The following is a 14,758-nucleotide window of genomic DNA, read 5'->3' on the forward strand; positions in this document are numbered from 1 at the left end:
CCTCAAGTAGTTCTATCGGGCATTTTGACTGCAGCTATGGAAAAGCAGCACAGATCCCCGCCTTTGTTTTTCCGCACCAACTGTAACACGAAAAGGTCTTTCTTCCCCACAGATCAATATTTACCTCAAGAACTGCCAAATCTTTAAATTTTTATTAAAGATGTGGTGCCTTCCTGGCCCATGATCCTAGCACTTAGGAGATTGAGGCAGGAGGATTGCAATGAGTTTAAGGTCAACCTGGCTAAATAATGAGCTTGGGGCCAGCCTGGGCTACAGAGTGAGACCCTACCTCAAAGCAAAAAAACAACAACAAAAAATCCTCTCACCAATAAATGTTAACCTAATAAAAAGCTCAATAATAGCTTCTCTATCCTTCAGTGTCTCACTAGGTGGAGATGTCTTCATGAAATAAATAGCGTCATAAAATTATTCTGTTAAACACCCTTTGCTTTCCATCGTATATAACAACAGTTGAGAAGTTAATATTTAGGATATGCAAAATAGATTTGCCTTGGCCTCCACCTCCTTAAGTGACATGACCTTAAATATTCACCATACTCTCCCTCCTATAAATTGGGGAACAGTCTCTCACTCAGTTCCCAAAGTAGTTCTGTCCCACAGAGTGTCCCACTGAGAAGTTCGGGACCCTGTGTCAATAAGGCCACCGCCAGCACCCACTTCATGTTCCAAATGGAGCTCCTTTTCCCCACCCCATTTCCATTATCTGCACACACAGAAAGGCACGGAACCCTCCTCAGAGCCGCTTATTAACATGGAATAGTTACGTCATTGCTATACAAATATATTTAGAAACAGATTCCTTTGAGTCTCAACAGTTTCCTGGATATTCAGTCTTTAAAAAACAAACAAAAAAAAAGTTACTAATTCCTGGGATGGCTTCATGTGACAGCTTAACACACAGGCCCACAGAAGGAGACTCCACATAGAATGTTCCCTCCAAAGTCAGCAGAGCCCCAGCCCACATGGAAACTCTGTGGAAGTATCCCACACTTTGGTATCCCCCCTCCTTTTCTAATATGAGATAAAATATTACAGAGACATCATCAAAATTCACACCTGAGTTAGACATCTTGCTGGAACATTAAAGAGGAAAGGTCATAGTGCAGAACAGGAAAAGGCTATGTACAAGAGCATGGCCAGTATCTTGGGCATGGCGCTCCCTCCCTCCATCTCTCTCTTGGTTTGCTCAATTTTTTTGTGCTCAAGAGAAAGGAGAGGGGGCAGGACAAGCAGAAACACAGGGAGCAGAGAAAAGACAAGATTTTTGAACTTGGGTGTATGTGGGCAACAAAGAGAACCTGTGGATGGAAGTATATGGCCGGAGGGTAGCTCTGCCATCTCCAGAGAGGAAGGGACTTTGTAGGGCACAAGAATGGAAGAATTTGGTTGTAGAAAAGGGAGCAAGGGCAAAAGAAAATGAGGCAAAACTAGAAACTGTGGTAATTAGAAAAAATAAGGCTTTGGTGGAAACATGAGATTTCAGTCTTTCCACAGAATTTGCGATCTATTCAGGATTGTGGCCAAGGGCAGAGCCAAAACCATGATCTACCGTTCTTACAGTTGGCCCACCGAACAAATGGCTGTCCCCAGAAGCCAATGGCACACAGCCCTTTCTCCGAGAGATGAAGCCATCAAAAACATTAGAGAAAGAAGGTGGCCATAGGCACGGCAGGCGAGCATGGTAAACTCCCAGCAGGATTATCAAGAGCCTGAGACATCAGCGTGGCCTACGGCGAGGCATCAGTGTGGTCTGCAGTCACAGTTTGGTTCTCTGGAGTCTCTGGATCCCCGAGAAAGCAAGAATGTGGGTTTGCTCTTCAGCAGTGGCCGTTTGTCCCACCCGTTCCCAAGTAGTCTGTCCATTCATGGAAGGCATGACTCCCTGCGTCCTGGTGGGAACAAGGGGCCAGGTACAACTGGAGGAAGTTTTTGGTCTCAGTGGAGGTAGGTGGGATGATTCCAACGGTACCACGGTCTGGGGGAAAAAAAAAAAGACCAAGCCAGAGTTACAAACCTGATGGGAAGGTGACAGCTACAAGGCAGGTAGAGAGGACCTTAAGGGGTGATGAAAACATTTTGGAATTAGATAACAGTAATGGTTGTACAACCTTGTGAATTTTATGGCATATGAATCATACCTCAAATATTAAACTACTAATATTATTTGGGTCTCCTGGACCCCAGAAATTCTGACTTTCTAGACTATGAAACATCTGGACAATAGAAGCTACTTGCTGAACTGCCTAGATTAGGACAAATGGATTCCTCTCTTCCTGTAAAGCTCAACTGTGTAACCTATCACTCAACTTGGTTTGCTTGTATGTTGAAGATAGGGCCTCCAGCTGGGCAGTGGTGATGCATGCTTTTAATCCCAGCACTTAGGAGGTAGAAACAGGCAAATTTCTGTGAGTTCGAGGACAGTCTGGTCTACAGAGTGAGTTCCAGACAGATTCCAAAGCTACAGAGAAACCCTCTCTCGAAAAACAAAAACAAACAAACAAACGAAAAGAAAGGGTCCATGTTCAAGACAGGCTCCTCCAAATCCTCCTGCCTCAGCCTCCTGCATGCTGAGATTACAGGTGTGTACCACCATGCCCAAATTTGTTTTTTTTAAAAAAGGTATATATATAAAAGTTTATATATATATATGCATCAGTGTGCACACATATGGAGGTCAGAGGACAACCTTGAGTGTTGTCCCCACCTTTTTTGAGATAGGTTCTCTTATTGCCCCCACAGCCTTCTTTGAGACAGGTTCTCTCACTGGCCTGCCCACCTTCATTGAGACAGGTTCTCTCATTGGCCTGCCCACCTTCATTGAGACAGGTTCTCTCATTGGCCTGCCCACCATCATTGTCACAGGTTCTCTCATTGGCCTGCCCACCTTCATTGAGACAGGTTCTCTCATTGGCCTGGAGCCCAAAGGCCTCTCCCTCTCACTTCCACCCTAGCACTGGGATTCCAAGCACTTACTGCCACACCTGGCTTTTTTTTTTTTTTTGTATGTCCTTCTGACGGTCAGATTCAGTCCTCTGCTTTCCAGCAAGCATCTTACCAATGGAACTGTCTCCCTAGCACCACAACCTGCTTCAAATCTGGTGTCTTCTGCACCAGAGAGGATTCTCACGACACCCGTCCTAAGAATACTTTTTCCAGGCGTTTATTTGGCTTGTGAGCTAAGACCCGCCAAGGCCTGCCCTGCTGCTTCCCAAGCGGACTTGGGAGCCAGATCTCAGTAGCACTTTTCTCTCTGTGAGCCAGCTGCACCCGAGGGCCAGAGTTGGTCTATGCCTGAGCTCCAGACTGATGTCATAACAACCTGTGGTTCGAGCTCCTGGTGAGGAGCACTCCTGAGTCCAGCCCAGGACCTGGTCCTTTCTCACGTGAGCATTTGGAAATTTCCACCATCAAAGCTGAGGATGGAAATTCTGGCTTTGTTGACATCAGCCCTTGCCAGGACTGCTTGCCGGCTACCGCTTCTTTTTAAAATCCTCACTCCCTGGGGATGCAGTCCAGTCTAGCTCTTCACTCTGTGCACCCCCCCCCATCCCACCTCCACTGTTACCCCATTTCCCATTTCCAGTTCTCATCTATGGCACCGGCCCAACTCCTCACATGCCCCTGAGCCTGCCAGATGCTGCCTCGCTGCCGTCCACTTACCCCGAGGAGTTAAAGCCGGAGGAGGAGTTCATCGCCACTTTGGAGTTATTTTGAGATGCTGTGGGGCTGCTGGCATGGAGTCCTGAGCCAGGAGACGAAGGCCTGCTGTTGTTCCCAGGGGAACAGGATGACGTTACTGAGGACAAAGAGAGACAAAAACAAGGCCAAAATAATGTTGCTGGGTCTGGGGACCTTTGTGACACAGCCTTTCCAACACATAATTTTCTCTTGGAATCCCCAAAGGACGCCTTACCATCTCCCTACCCCCCCCCACCTGTCTGCCCACCTTCTACCCTGTGAACAGCAAGGCCCACCCATCAGCCCATCCTTGGCGGGCCTTTATTTCAAGTGCTCTAGGCAGCCCAGGCCCTCAGAGCAGTGCGGCTGGTTCTGTCAGTCCAAGACTTGCCAAAGGCATGGAGGACAGATGCCAAAATCTGCAGGACACGCCCTGGGCGGGAGGGGAGAAGACGATGAAGCTCGGGAAAGGAAGAGGCATGGGGAGAAAGCGTGAAGCATACGGGAGAGCAGAGAGGCTGCCAGACTCTCAGTTCCCTGACGCTACAAAGAAAATGGGCATGGTCCCCTTAAAGGGAACCCAAGCATTGTCTTGGCCCTGGGCCTGTCCTGACCTACCCTGGAACCCATGGTCATCCTTTGTAAAAGGGCAGGTTTGCACTAAGTAGATATTCTTCTTGTTTGGAATCCCAATATATGTTTCATTCATATAGCGCTATATATTTTACTATTCAAACTAAGATTAGAAAGGAAAAAAAAAGTAGATCATGCAGAGATCAGCATATGAGGCTTGGACATATTCTTATCTAGGTCTGTGATATGCTACGGGTGCTTTGGGAGAAACAGAACCCTGAAAATGTGTTCTGGAAGCCCAGCTTCCTCCAGGTTTTCCATACCATTCACTTTGGAATGTATTATACCCTTGAGTGCTGAGCCATGTTACAAGTAAAATAAAAACAAGCGTTTGTTTAAACTTTGCTTACCAATATTTTCCAAACTTATGTGACCACAGAACCCTATTCTTCCCAGCCCTTATTTTTAATGTCCTTTGAGACACACTGAGGAAATGCTGACTTAGGTGAAGAGCCTTTTAAGGGTTTTTTTGTTTTGCTTTGTTTTGTTTGAGACAGGGTTTCTCAAGGTAGCTCTGGCTGTCCTGGAACTTGCTCCATAGACCAGGCTGGCCTCGAACACCTGCCTCTATCTTCCAAGTGCTGGGATTAAAGGTATGCACCACCACACCTAGGTCCTTTCAGTTTTAATATATTATTTAGATTAATCCTGTGTTGTCTGGAAACCTCTTCGGAAGCTCACCTGTTCCAGGCATGGTACTGTGGACAGGAGGGACGGAGAGGGCACCCAGAGATCCTGACGGAGAGACCTGAAAGGCAAGAGAGGCCTGTGAATGTCCATGCTGCGTCCTTCTTCCTTCTGCCAGGACACTGGGTGAAAGGCTGCAGAGAGCAGTTCGCCTTCCTCAGTGACCTCCTACTCCATAATTTTCACCTTGTGCGTCATAGGAAGACCTGTGGACTACATACAGCCATCAGGACCCACTTCTGGCCTGCTGCAGAAGCTCCCTGGTGCTGACACAGACCACTCCCCCTCCTGCTGGTGCCCCTGGCAAAGTTCCTCTGGTACTGCCAGGCTGGAGGTTTGTTCCAGTGCCCCGAGGAGAGATGAGCAAGCCTTTGAGGCCCTTGCTCCAGCAGATGTTGCTGACTGCCTGCTCTATTTCTACTTTGCATGCTTATAATCTCAGTGCTTGGGAGACTGAGGCGAGGGGACTACTATAAGTTCTGAGTCAGCTAGGGATGCATAGCAAGACACTGTCAAGAAAAAAAAAAGCAAGCAGGTAGAGACTTAAAACACCAGAAGGGGCCATTCAGGAGCTAGGGAGACACCTTGGCTCAGTCACTAAAGTGGCTGCCTCTCAATCCCAAGCATGAAAACTCAGTTTTAACAGTCACAGCCTGCAATTCCAAGCTGAGGAGGAAAAACAAGGGAATCCCTGGGCTTACTAGTCAACCAGTGTAGCCAAACCAGGGAGCTCCAGGGTCCGTGAAAGACCCCATCTCAAAAAATAAGATGAAAAGCAATTGAGGAAAATACCCAATGTTGCCCTCTGCCTTCCCCCACTCCCATCCCCCCCACATTTAATCTCCCAGTTCAGGAACCTACCCCTCACTATGATTATCCAAGAGCAGCCTAGGATAAGAAATAGTGAGTGGACAGATCTGGGTGTGAGACCTGGCCGTGTCACCCACGGTCTGCGTGACTATGAGTAAGCTATCAACCCCAGGAAGGCTTGGTTTTCTCATCTGTGAAACAGCAGCAGCACCTCCCTGATATTTCTTTTAATTAAGATTTAATGAGATAATGTCTATAAAGGTTCCAGCCCTGTGGCTGGCAAAGAGCACCGGCTTGTTAAAGGTTAGCTGCCTTGCTCCCGGAAGAAAAGGGCTGTGGACTGTTGGTTATCTTTAGGTGCTTTCTTAGCGCCACCTTTGAGCTCTGCCCTTCTTACTTTTCTCCAGGAAGCTCTGACCAGCATTTTCATAGGATATGGATACAGAGACTCCACTTAGGGACCTGCCATCTGCTAGGATCCGAAACAACTCTGGAACAGCCTCTCCAGCAGGAAGTAGCCTGTTTTCCTTTCCTAACTAATCAGAACTCCTTCTCTTCTTCTTACCCTTCGGTTTACAATGAATAGGGCCTGGAGGGGTGGAGGCAGTTTGGGAGGTGTGGCAGAGTGGTAAGAGATGCTATCAGTCACCTCCTCTCCTCCTCTCCCAGATGCCACACCCAAGAACCCTGTTGTTTTCAAATAAATAATAGTGTGCAGAGTCACTGTGATTGCTTCCTCCACTTCCCGCTAAAGATGGGAAGATGTATGCAAACATACATATATATGGTCCCTTACTTTGAGCATTGTTTTTACATATGGTAGCAAAACAGTACCAAGATGCTTTGTGTGTGTGTGTGTGTGTGTGTGTGTGTGTGTGTGTGTGTGTTTTGCTGGGGACTGAGGTAATGAATGGTCTTATATATGCTAAGCCAGGGTTATATATAACATTGAGCTACATATACCTTCCAGCCCCCTTTAAAATTTTATTATTTCTTAAAAGATTTTATTTTTAATTATGTATACATGTGCTGGTATGTGGGGGGGGGTGCATGTGCCTGCAGTGCCCACAAAGGCTAGAAGAGGGCGTCAGATACCCTGGAGCTGGTAGATGGGTGCACAGGAGGATGCTGGGAACTAAACTCAGGTCCTCTGCAAGAGCAGGATAAACTCTTAACCACGGACCCATCTCTCCAGTGCCTATTCATTTATTTTTCTGACTTAGCTAGCTCGAGATTGCTTTGTGTCAGAAATAAAAGACATCAGTTTTTATTCCACCAAGACCCGAAGACAGGATCAGAAGACACTCCTTCATCCAACCTACATGACATCGGGTGTGGAACTCTTGTCTTCCAGGCGTGATATGACCATTACTATCTAGAGAAGCTTATTTTTTTTTCAAGATTTATTTAATTTTATTTTGTGTGTACGGGTATATTGCCTGCATGTATCTCAGTGCACCATGGGCATGCCTGGTGCCTGCAAAGACCAGAAGACATCAGAGGATCCCCTGAACAGTTGTGAGTGAGCGGTCATGTGGGTTCTGGGAATTGAACCTGGATTCCTCTGGAAGACAGCTAGTGCTGTTACCTGCTGAACCATCTCTCTAGCCCTAGCCTGTGGTTTTTTAAGCGCATGCCTTCTCACAGGCTCCTCTTTCTGCCTACTAAAGCACTCTTGCTACTTCATGTTCTTCAGGCAAATCATGGGCTCCCCAATGCTGCCATGCTGACTTTTTAATTTTTTTTATTTTTTTTAATTTTTTTTTTTTTTTTTTTTTTTTTTTTTGGTTTTTCGAGACAGGGTTTCTCTGTGGCTTTGGAGCCTGTCCTGGAACTAGCTCTGTAGACCAGGCTGGTCTCGAACTCACAGAGATCCGCCTGCCTCTGCCTCCCGAGTTCTGGGATTAAAGGCGTGCGCCACCATCGCCCGGCTTAATTTTTTATTTTTAAGACAGGGTTTCTCTGTATAGCCTTGGCTGCCCTGGAACTCACTTTGTAAACAAGGCTGACCTCAAACTCCGAGATCTACCTGCCTCTGCCTCCCAAGTGCTGGGATTAAATTCGCCCAGAGAGTTGAGTGTCTTTTATCTGCATTCCCACAGTGCCGCTGTGGGACTCAGCAGGCTAGACCTCTCACGCACACTTGGTTTTACTTCCTGCATTATCAGTCTCTTCCTTCCCGGTTTCTTCCCTTGATCCTCTTGTTCTCAAATGGCTGATGTCACCAGAGGGTGGAAGTGAACCTTTCTGTCTTTATACAAATCCCATAACGGAATTCTTCTTACCCAGGACTGCAACGGCCACCTGCTTGTGATAGTCCCAACCCATGGCTCCCTCCCAGCTTCTCTCCTGGCCCCTGTAGCCAATGTCCCGAGCCTCCAGGGGCAGTCCCACTTAAGTGTGCTGCAGGCCTACATCATGACGACGCAAAGAACTGGAGCACTACCTTTCCGCACCCCAAAACCAGCTGGTCCTGTTTGCTGGGTCCACACAGAATGCTACCATTTACCCAGCTAGCCCAGCAGGAACACTCTGAGTCATTCCCAGGCTTCCCCTTCCACTGCTCTCCCTGCTCCAAGCCAGCTCTGAGTTTATTAACTGAGGCCTTTTACTTACTTATATTTTTGTTTGTTTTTGACGTAGGGCCTAATGTATTTGCTGAGTAACAGAGGGTAACTTCTGAGCCACCCCAGGTGTTGAGACTCCATGGTGGTGCTGTAGGTGGAGCCCGGGGCTTCATGCATAGTAGGCAAGCACTCTACCAACTAAACCACACCCATAACCCTTGTTTATCACTTGACACTCTCCTCTCTCCCCTGTCCCATGACCAGTTCAGCCCCACCTTCCAACATTCCTCTACATGGAACCGCCTGAAGTTCCATGAACTTGCTGTGTATTTTTCCCCACCTCGCTGTCCTCACACTTCCCCTGGAGACAGCTCCACCTCACACATACCTGCCACTGTAAACTCAGGCACTAATGACCTCCCGTGGGGAAGCCTTCCTAGCCACTGTCCCCAAGGTGTGTTAGCGGCTGCTCCTAAGGTCGCTTAGAGAAATGATTCTGCTGTTTGTCTCTTGTTTACTTGTGTGTATCCTTTGCTAGACAATGAGGTCCCCTGGCACTGGGAATAAATGGCATCTATCTCCAGCACTTGGCACAAAGACCAACAAAGAGAGCTGGTCTGTGGATATATAGGGGAAGTCAACAATGTGGGAGTTTTTTTTTGTTTTTTTTTTTTTTTAAAGATTTATTTATTTATTAAGCATACAATGTACTGCTGGTAAGGAAGACACCAGGTCTCATTACAGATGGTTGTGAGCCACCATGTGGTTGCTGGGAATTGAACTCAGGACCTCTGGAAGAGCAGTCAGTGCTCCTACCCTCTGAGCCATCTCTCCAGCCCAATGTGGGAGTTTTTTATGTAGGTCTTACCCAGCCTGCAACCAGCCTGCTGGAAAACTAGAGGACGTCATTTTATCCAAATTCTCTACCCTTTTATAGCTACCAAAAATAGAAAACCACCATTAACCATGTCCCATCTCTCCCTAGACAGAACAGGACACATTCTAATTCCCAATCCTCTGTGTCTCCCTAGAACCTCAAGTTATTCTCAGACTTGGCTTTTCCTAGAACACCAGAGGCTAAGATTTAACCCCAGCTAGGTACTGCCTCTCGGGTGCCTACGAAGCACACACAACTTAATATAAATGGTCTCAGATTCTCAGCTATCTTTGTTTCTCAAGCCTGCTCTTCGTTCAGTCTTCCAAATTTATTATTATTATTATCATTATCATCATCATCATCATCATCATCATCATCATCATCATCATCATCATTATTTGGAGACAGGGTCCTTCTAGGTAGTCTTGGCTGTTCTGGAACTCACTATGTACATCATTCCGGTCTCAAACTCACAGAGATCCGCCTGCCTCTGCCTCCCAAGTGCTGGGATTAAAGGTTTGTGCTACCATGTCCAGATCGACATTTTTTAAAAGGGCAGTGCCAACAACACGCATCCAGTACTCAGGTAGCTCAGTTGGTAGCATGTTTGCCTAGCATGCAGGAGGCCCTGGGTTCCATATCTAGCACCAGAAAAACCAGGTGTGCTGGTGCATACCTATAATCCCCAGCACCTAGGAGATAGAGGTCACCCTCAACTACACAGTGAGCTTAAGGCTTGCTTGGGCTACTTGGAACCCTGTACCATAAAACAAACAAAACAAAACCAAAGCATCTGGGGAAAAACAGTCTGCTTTTGGAATCTGAGCAATTAGCAAATCTTACTGACTTCACAGCTGAAGAACATACAGAGTCCAAGCATTTATTCTTATCACCATGGCTACCACCCTCCACACCTCCTCTGCTCAGCCTGATGGCTGTCTTCTGGCATGTCTCCGGCTTCCCGAGTTATTCTCCACTCAGCAGCCCATGTCAACAAGCTCAGATTTATACATCCAGGCTTTTCCAACACCTTCCTATTCGAGTCAACTGAAGTCCTCTCACTGAACTCCAAGACCTGAGGTAGTCTAGTTTCTGGTACTTCTCTGAATTCATCGGCCTTTTGACCCTTTTGCATAGACTTCCTTGGTGGTCCCTCCACCTCTTTCCCCTAGATATACACATATTTCATCCCCTTAAAAAATTTAGATTTTCATTCAAATACCACCTAATCAGACAGGGCATCTCTAACCTTCCTGTTAAAAAGGCAAAAACACACCAATCATCTTGTTCATGTTGTTATTTTTTAACTGTATAACACTTTATTCATGCTACATATATGTGTGGGCATGTGGGTGACACATAGCATGTGTGAGAGGTCAGAGGTCAACTTTTGGGAATTGGCTGTCTTCTTCCACCATGGGGATCTCAGACATGGAAACTGGATCATCAGGTTGGGCAGCAAGCATCTCTCCTGGCTGAGCCATCCCAACAGCCCCCCTTCCCTTCCACTCCTCTTTAATCTTCTTATATTATGCATATTTTATATGTTGTATCTATTTGTTTATTCATGTACTGAGTCTCCCTTGCCTACTACCTACCATGCTGTGGTATGGAAGACTCCTGGCCTCCATGTACATGGCCCCCAAGTGTTTGGCAGCCAGCCTGTCAGCCAACTCCAAGTCACTTACCAGCCGGGAGTTGTAGATGGGTGGCTTGATAGGTGTGGCCACAGGGCAGTTGATCCGCTTCTCCTTTTGCCGTCGATTGCAGAACCAGACCCTGACCACCTCCTTCTCCATGGACAACTGCTCTGCAATCATGGAAATCTCTTCTGAGCTGGGTTTAGGGTTCTATAGGGACAAAGGGATAGGGTGTGGTCAGGAGACAGAAACAGGAGCAGAAATTAGAGGTGAGGGTCAGATGTTCCAAACACAAAACATTGAACATATGGGTCAAATGCCTTAGAGTCAGACCAAGGGTGGAATACTGACTTTTTCCTCTGTGCACTGAGCGTCCTTAGACATTCCCTTCACCTCTGAGCCCCAGTCTTTCCAGATATGGAGTGAGACTACCTGCCTAGCACACAGGACTATGGTAAGGGTTACAAGAGAAAGCACGTGTCCACCATGTGCACAGGGCTGGAATGGATGAGCGGATACCAAAGGTTGGTCCCTTCCTGTCCTCCTTCCCTTTGGAGTATTCCCACGGCAAGGCTTCCGTGGGCGAATTATGGAGGGAGGTGGAGTCCTTGAGGAAAACCTCCCTCCTAAGTCCTTCCTCATGACCTCTCCCTTCACATCTCTTTCTAGAAAACGAGGAGGCTGGACTGCTCAGGCCCACCAGGTGTGGGGGAGAGCTGCAGGCCTATGATGTCATCGCTCTGTCCCGCTGACCTGCCACCCAGTCTGAGGCTTGAGCCCCTTTTCCTCATTCTTGTGTTCCCCACCTTTAATTATACTGCTCTAAGAAACCCGAAAGATGGGAAACTCAACTCCAGCCATCCTGCTGGCAGGATGCAGCCACGGAATCCCTGAGCCAGACTCAGAGGGGGAGCTGCTCCAGGCCAGCAGAACTAGCAGCCAGGACCTACAAGCCTAGACTGGGTAGTGTTCAGTAACAGGGAGGCTCTAGGGGAAGCTACACGACAGATCCCATAGAGACTCGCTGTTATCACCTGTATTTCCCTCTTCTCGCTCCTTCCCGGCTCCCACGAGGCTCACAGCCCGCAGACACTGCCTCAAGAATATGCTCTTACTATCCTTGAGAAGACTGTTTATTTAGAATCTATGGTTAGAATATCTAATTGAGAACATGGAAAGATTTGAAAACTTTTAATTAAAAAAATGAACATATGTTTTAGAAATAACTGTAAGAAGCAAAACATTCTAATTGGTGGAACAAAAAGAGACTTGTGCAGTATAATCACAAGTGTCTAAATGAGCACTAAGAGCAACACTACAATTGCTTTCAGAAGGCACTGGAGGCTGGGTGGCGGCACAAGCCTATAATCCTAACACTTGGGGGCGGGCACAAAGAAGATTGGCATGAGTCTGAGGCTAGCCTGGGCTACATAGTGTTATATACAGGTCAACCTAGGTAAACTCCACTGTGAGACCATATTTTTAAAAAGCAAAGACAAGACAGGCAGACAAGAGGCAAAATGAAAACAAAAGGCAATGGGTTCTCTTTCCTTTCTACTTTTCTTCCTATGTTTTCCAAATTGTTAATAATGAACATTGACTGTATTATTTTTTTTTCCAAGACAGGGTTTCTCTGTAGCTTTGGGGCCTGTCCTAGAACTAGCTCTTGTAAACCAGGCTGGCCTCGAACTCACAGAAATCTGCCTGCCTCTGCCTTCTGAGTGCTGGGATTAAAGGCGTGCGCCACCACCGCCCGGCAACTGTATTATTTTTTAAGTTAAAAATCTTTTTAAAAAAAATTTAGAAATTTTTTTTAAAAATTTAACGTTTATTTATTTGAGAATGGGGCATACACTATGGCAAAGGAGGATGGAGTTCAGGGGGCAACTTGCAGGAACTGGTCCTTCTTCTACCGTGTGGATTCTAGGGACTGAACTCAGGTCATCAGGCTTGGCTACAAGCCCTATTTTGCCCCTTGCTAAGCCATCTTGCCAGCCCTTTATTATACTTTTAAGTTGAGAAGCAAAATTTGTTTCAAAAGAGATGGAGACTTTTACATAATGTCCTGGCTTTCTCTTGTCACCTCAAATGTATATAGAAACAAATGCCCTACAGTATGCTGTGTTTGTTCTTGAATCTTCCAGTGAGAACAATGAGACCCAAATACATGTCAACAAGGAAAAGAGTTTTCTGGAACTCTCGAAGAAAGCATTTCTGGGCTCCTAGAGAAGAGTGACTAGGTTTCCTCCCAAGACAGGTACTTGTGTAGCAGGGGAGAATAGTGTTTAGCATCTCGCACTGAGCCCAGCTTCCTACACATGTGGGACCTGCTAACCTACCTGCACAAGACTGGCCCACCCACTCCCACCCTAGGCGGTTGGTTGCTCACGTCTTGAAATCGCTTCTCAAGGGTCAGGCGGATGTTGGTCTCGATGCTGGTCCGTTTCTTCCTCTTCCTGCCAAATACTTCGCTGAGAGTAGGGTAGGAGCTGGGTGTGTTTGCCGAAGGGTCTGATGGGGAGGACTCTGGAGAGAGGAACAAATGAAGCTCAGAGACAGAGATGTGTCGCTGGCCCAGTCTGCTGGAGTAAACCAGAGGTTTCTCAGCCCTTCCCACGGACCCTGCAGGCCTATATTCAGAATTAGCCTTGACCCCAGCAGAGAATCCAGAACAGATGGAGTCCTGCTTCTCCAGGATGCTCCGGGTGAATGTCCCCCAGGGCTCCCACCACAGGTCTTCTTGTGTTCACCGCTACAGTTCAGGGATGCCTAGGCCTCAATGGCCTGTGTGGGTGTGGGGGATGAGGTAGAACTATGAGTCACGTGGTCTGGCCTGTTTTAAAAGATATGACCCTCTGTGCATATTGAGTGAAACCTGTTTGCTCTGGCCCGTAGGAACCTAAGCTATTCTGAAGACATTTGTCCTTGAGTGAAAGGCAGCAGGTTGGGGAAAAGTTATAGTAATGATGAGCCCGCCAACCCTTTCCCAAAGATACTAGGAGCTTCTATCATTTCTTCTATTTGGATGTTTCAGTAAAAGTTGTCTCGGGAGCACTGTATTTAGGAGGAGGAGGAAGAGGATTCCCACGTATTCTTCTGAGTGAGGGGACTTCCTTAAAGGGACCAAGCCTGGCCACCCAAGCTACTCCTGCCTTTAACACTGGAGTAGTAATTCATAACCTACACTCCTATTTGACAGAGCTTAGCCCTGGAGAGGGGCTTATTCCTTTCCTCTCCACATGGGCCAGGGGCCACCCTGTCCCACACACTTGGCAATGTCTGGAGATATTCTGGGAGGCCTCTCAACTGGGGAGGTGAAGCAGATGCTAGAGTAGGTAGAGATTCAGGCTGCTCACCTCCCATGCCGAGGTCAGCTCCTAAGGGTGAACAGTTTCACTCGGTCTAAATGTCAGAAGCCCTACCTTTCACTCTTTCTAGATGTCAAGTTCTGGCCATCATTCCAAATGCCCTGCCAATTTTCTTACCCCCTGACCTGGATCCTACAAAACCTACTTCCTCATCACCCTTCCTGCTGTCATGCTTTTCTGGCCAGTACTCATCACAGCAATTGCCTATCCTGCTCCAGAACAGCCAAATAAAGACCTGAGCTAGGCCTGGGTCTTTTGCCTCAGAGGGACCCTGCAGGGCCCTCTTTGCTATCTTCTGACCTAGACTGATCCCATACAAAAATTTGAGTCAGTGGATTAAACTTAACCTCTAAGCTGCTGTCTTGAAATATAGGATAGGTAGCTCTGGGACAAGGGACAAAAAGAAAGGAGGGAAAGGGAAGGGAAGGGGAGGGGAGGAGAAGAGAGGAGAGGAGAAGAGAAGGGAAGGGAGGGAAG

The 14,758-nt window shown here is 47.1% G+C and overlaps 1 protein-coding gene across 2 annotated transcripts in view; it reads right to left on the reverse strand.

The window, feature by feature from the left end:
• Positions 1 to 786: 786 nt before the first annotated feature.
• Pou2f3 (POU class 2 homeobox 3) overlaps positions 787 to 14,758 on the reverse strand; it is an 86,914-nt gene continuing 72,942 nt past the window's right edge. For both annotated transcript variants that reach the window (XM_005347152.3, XM_005347151.3), the window contains exons 9-13: positions 13,303 to 13,439; positions 10,962 to 11,123; positions 5,014 to 5,080; positions 3,682 to 3,817; positions 787 to 1,996 (exon numbers count right to left, since the gene is read on the reverse strand). In XM_005347152.3, the coding sequence (XP_005347209.1) occupies positions 1,957 to 1,996; positions 3,682 to 3,817; positions 5,014 to 5,080; positions 10,962 to 11,123; positions 13,303 to 13,439 (542 nt within the window). In that variant the 3' untranslated portion in view covers positions 787 to 1,956. The remainder of the gene's footprint in view (positions 1,997 to 3,681; positions 3,818 to 5,013; positions 5,081 to 10,961; positions 11,124 to 13,302; positions 13,440 to 14,758) is intronic.

Source organism: Microtus ochrogaster, chromosome 5, assembly GCF_000317375.1.
Source record: "Microtus ochrogaster isolate Prairie Vole_2 chromosome 5, MicOch1.0, whole genome shotgun sequence".
NCBI classification, from domain to species: Eukaryota; Metazoa; Chordata; class Mammalia; order Rodentia; family Cricetidae; genus Microtus; species Microtus ochrogaster.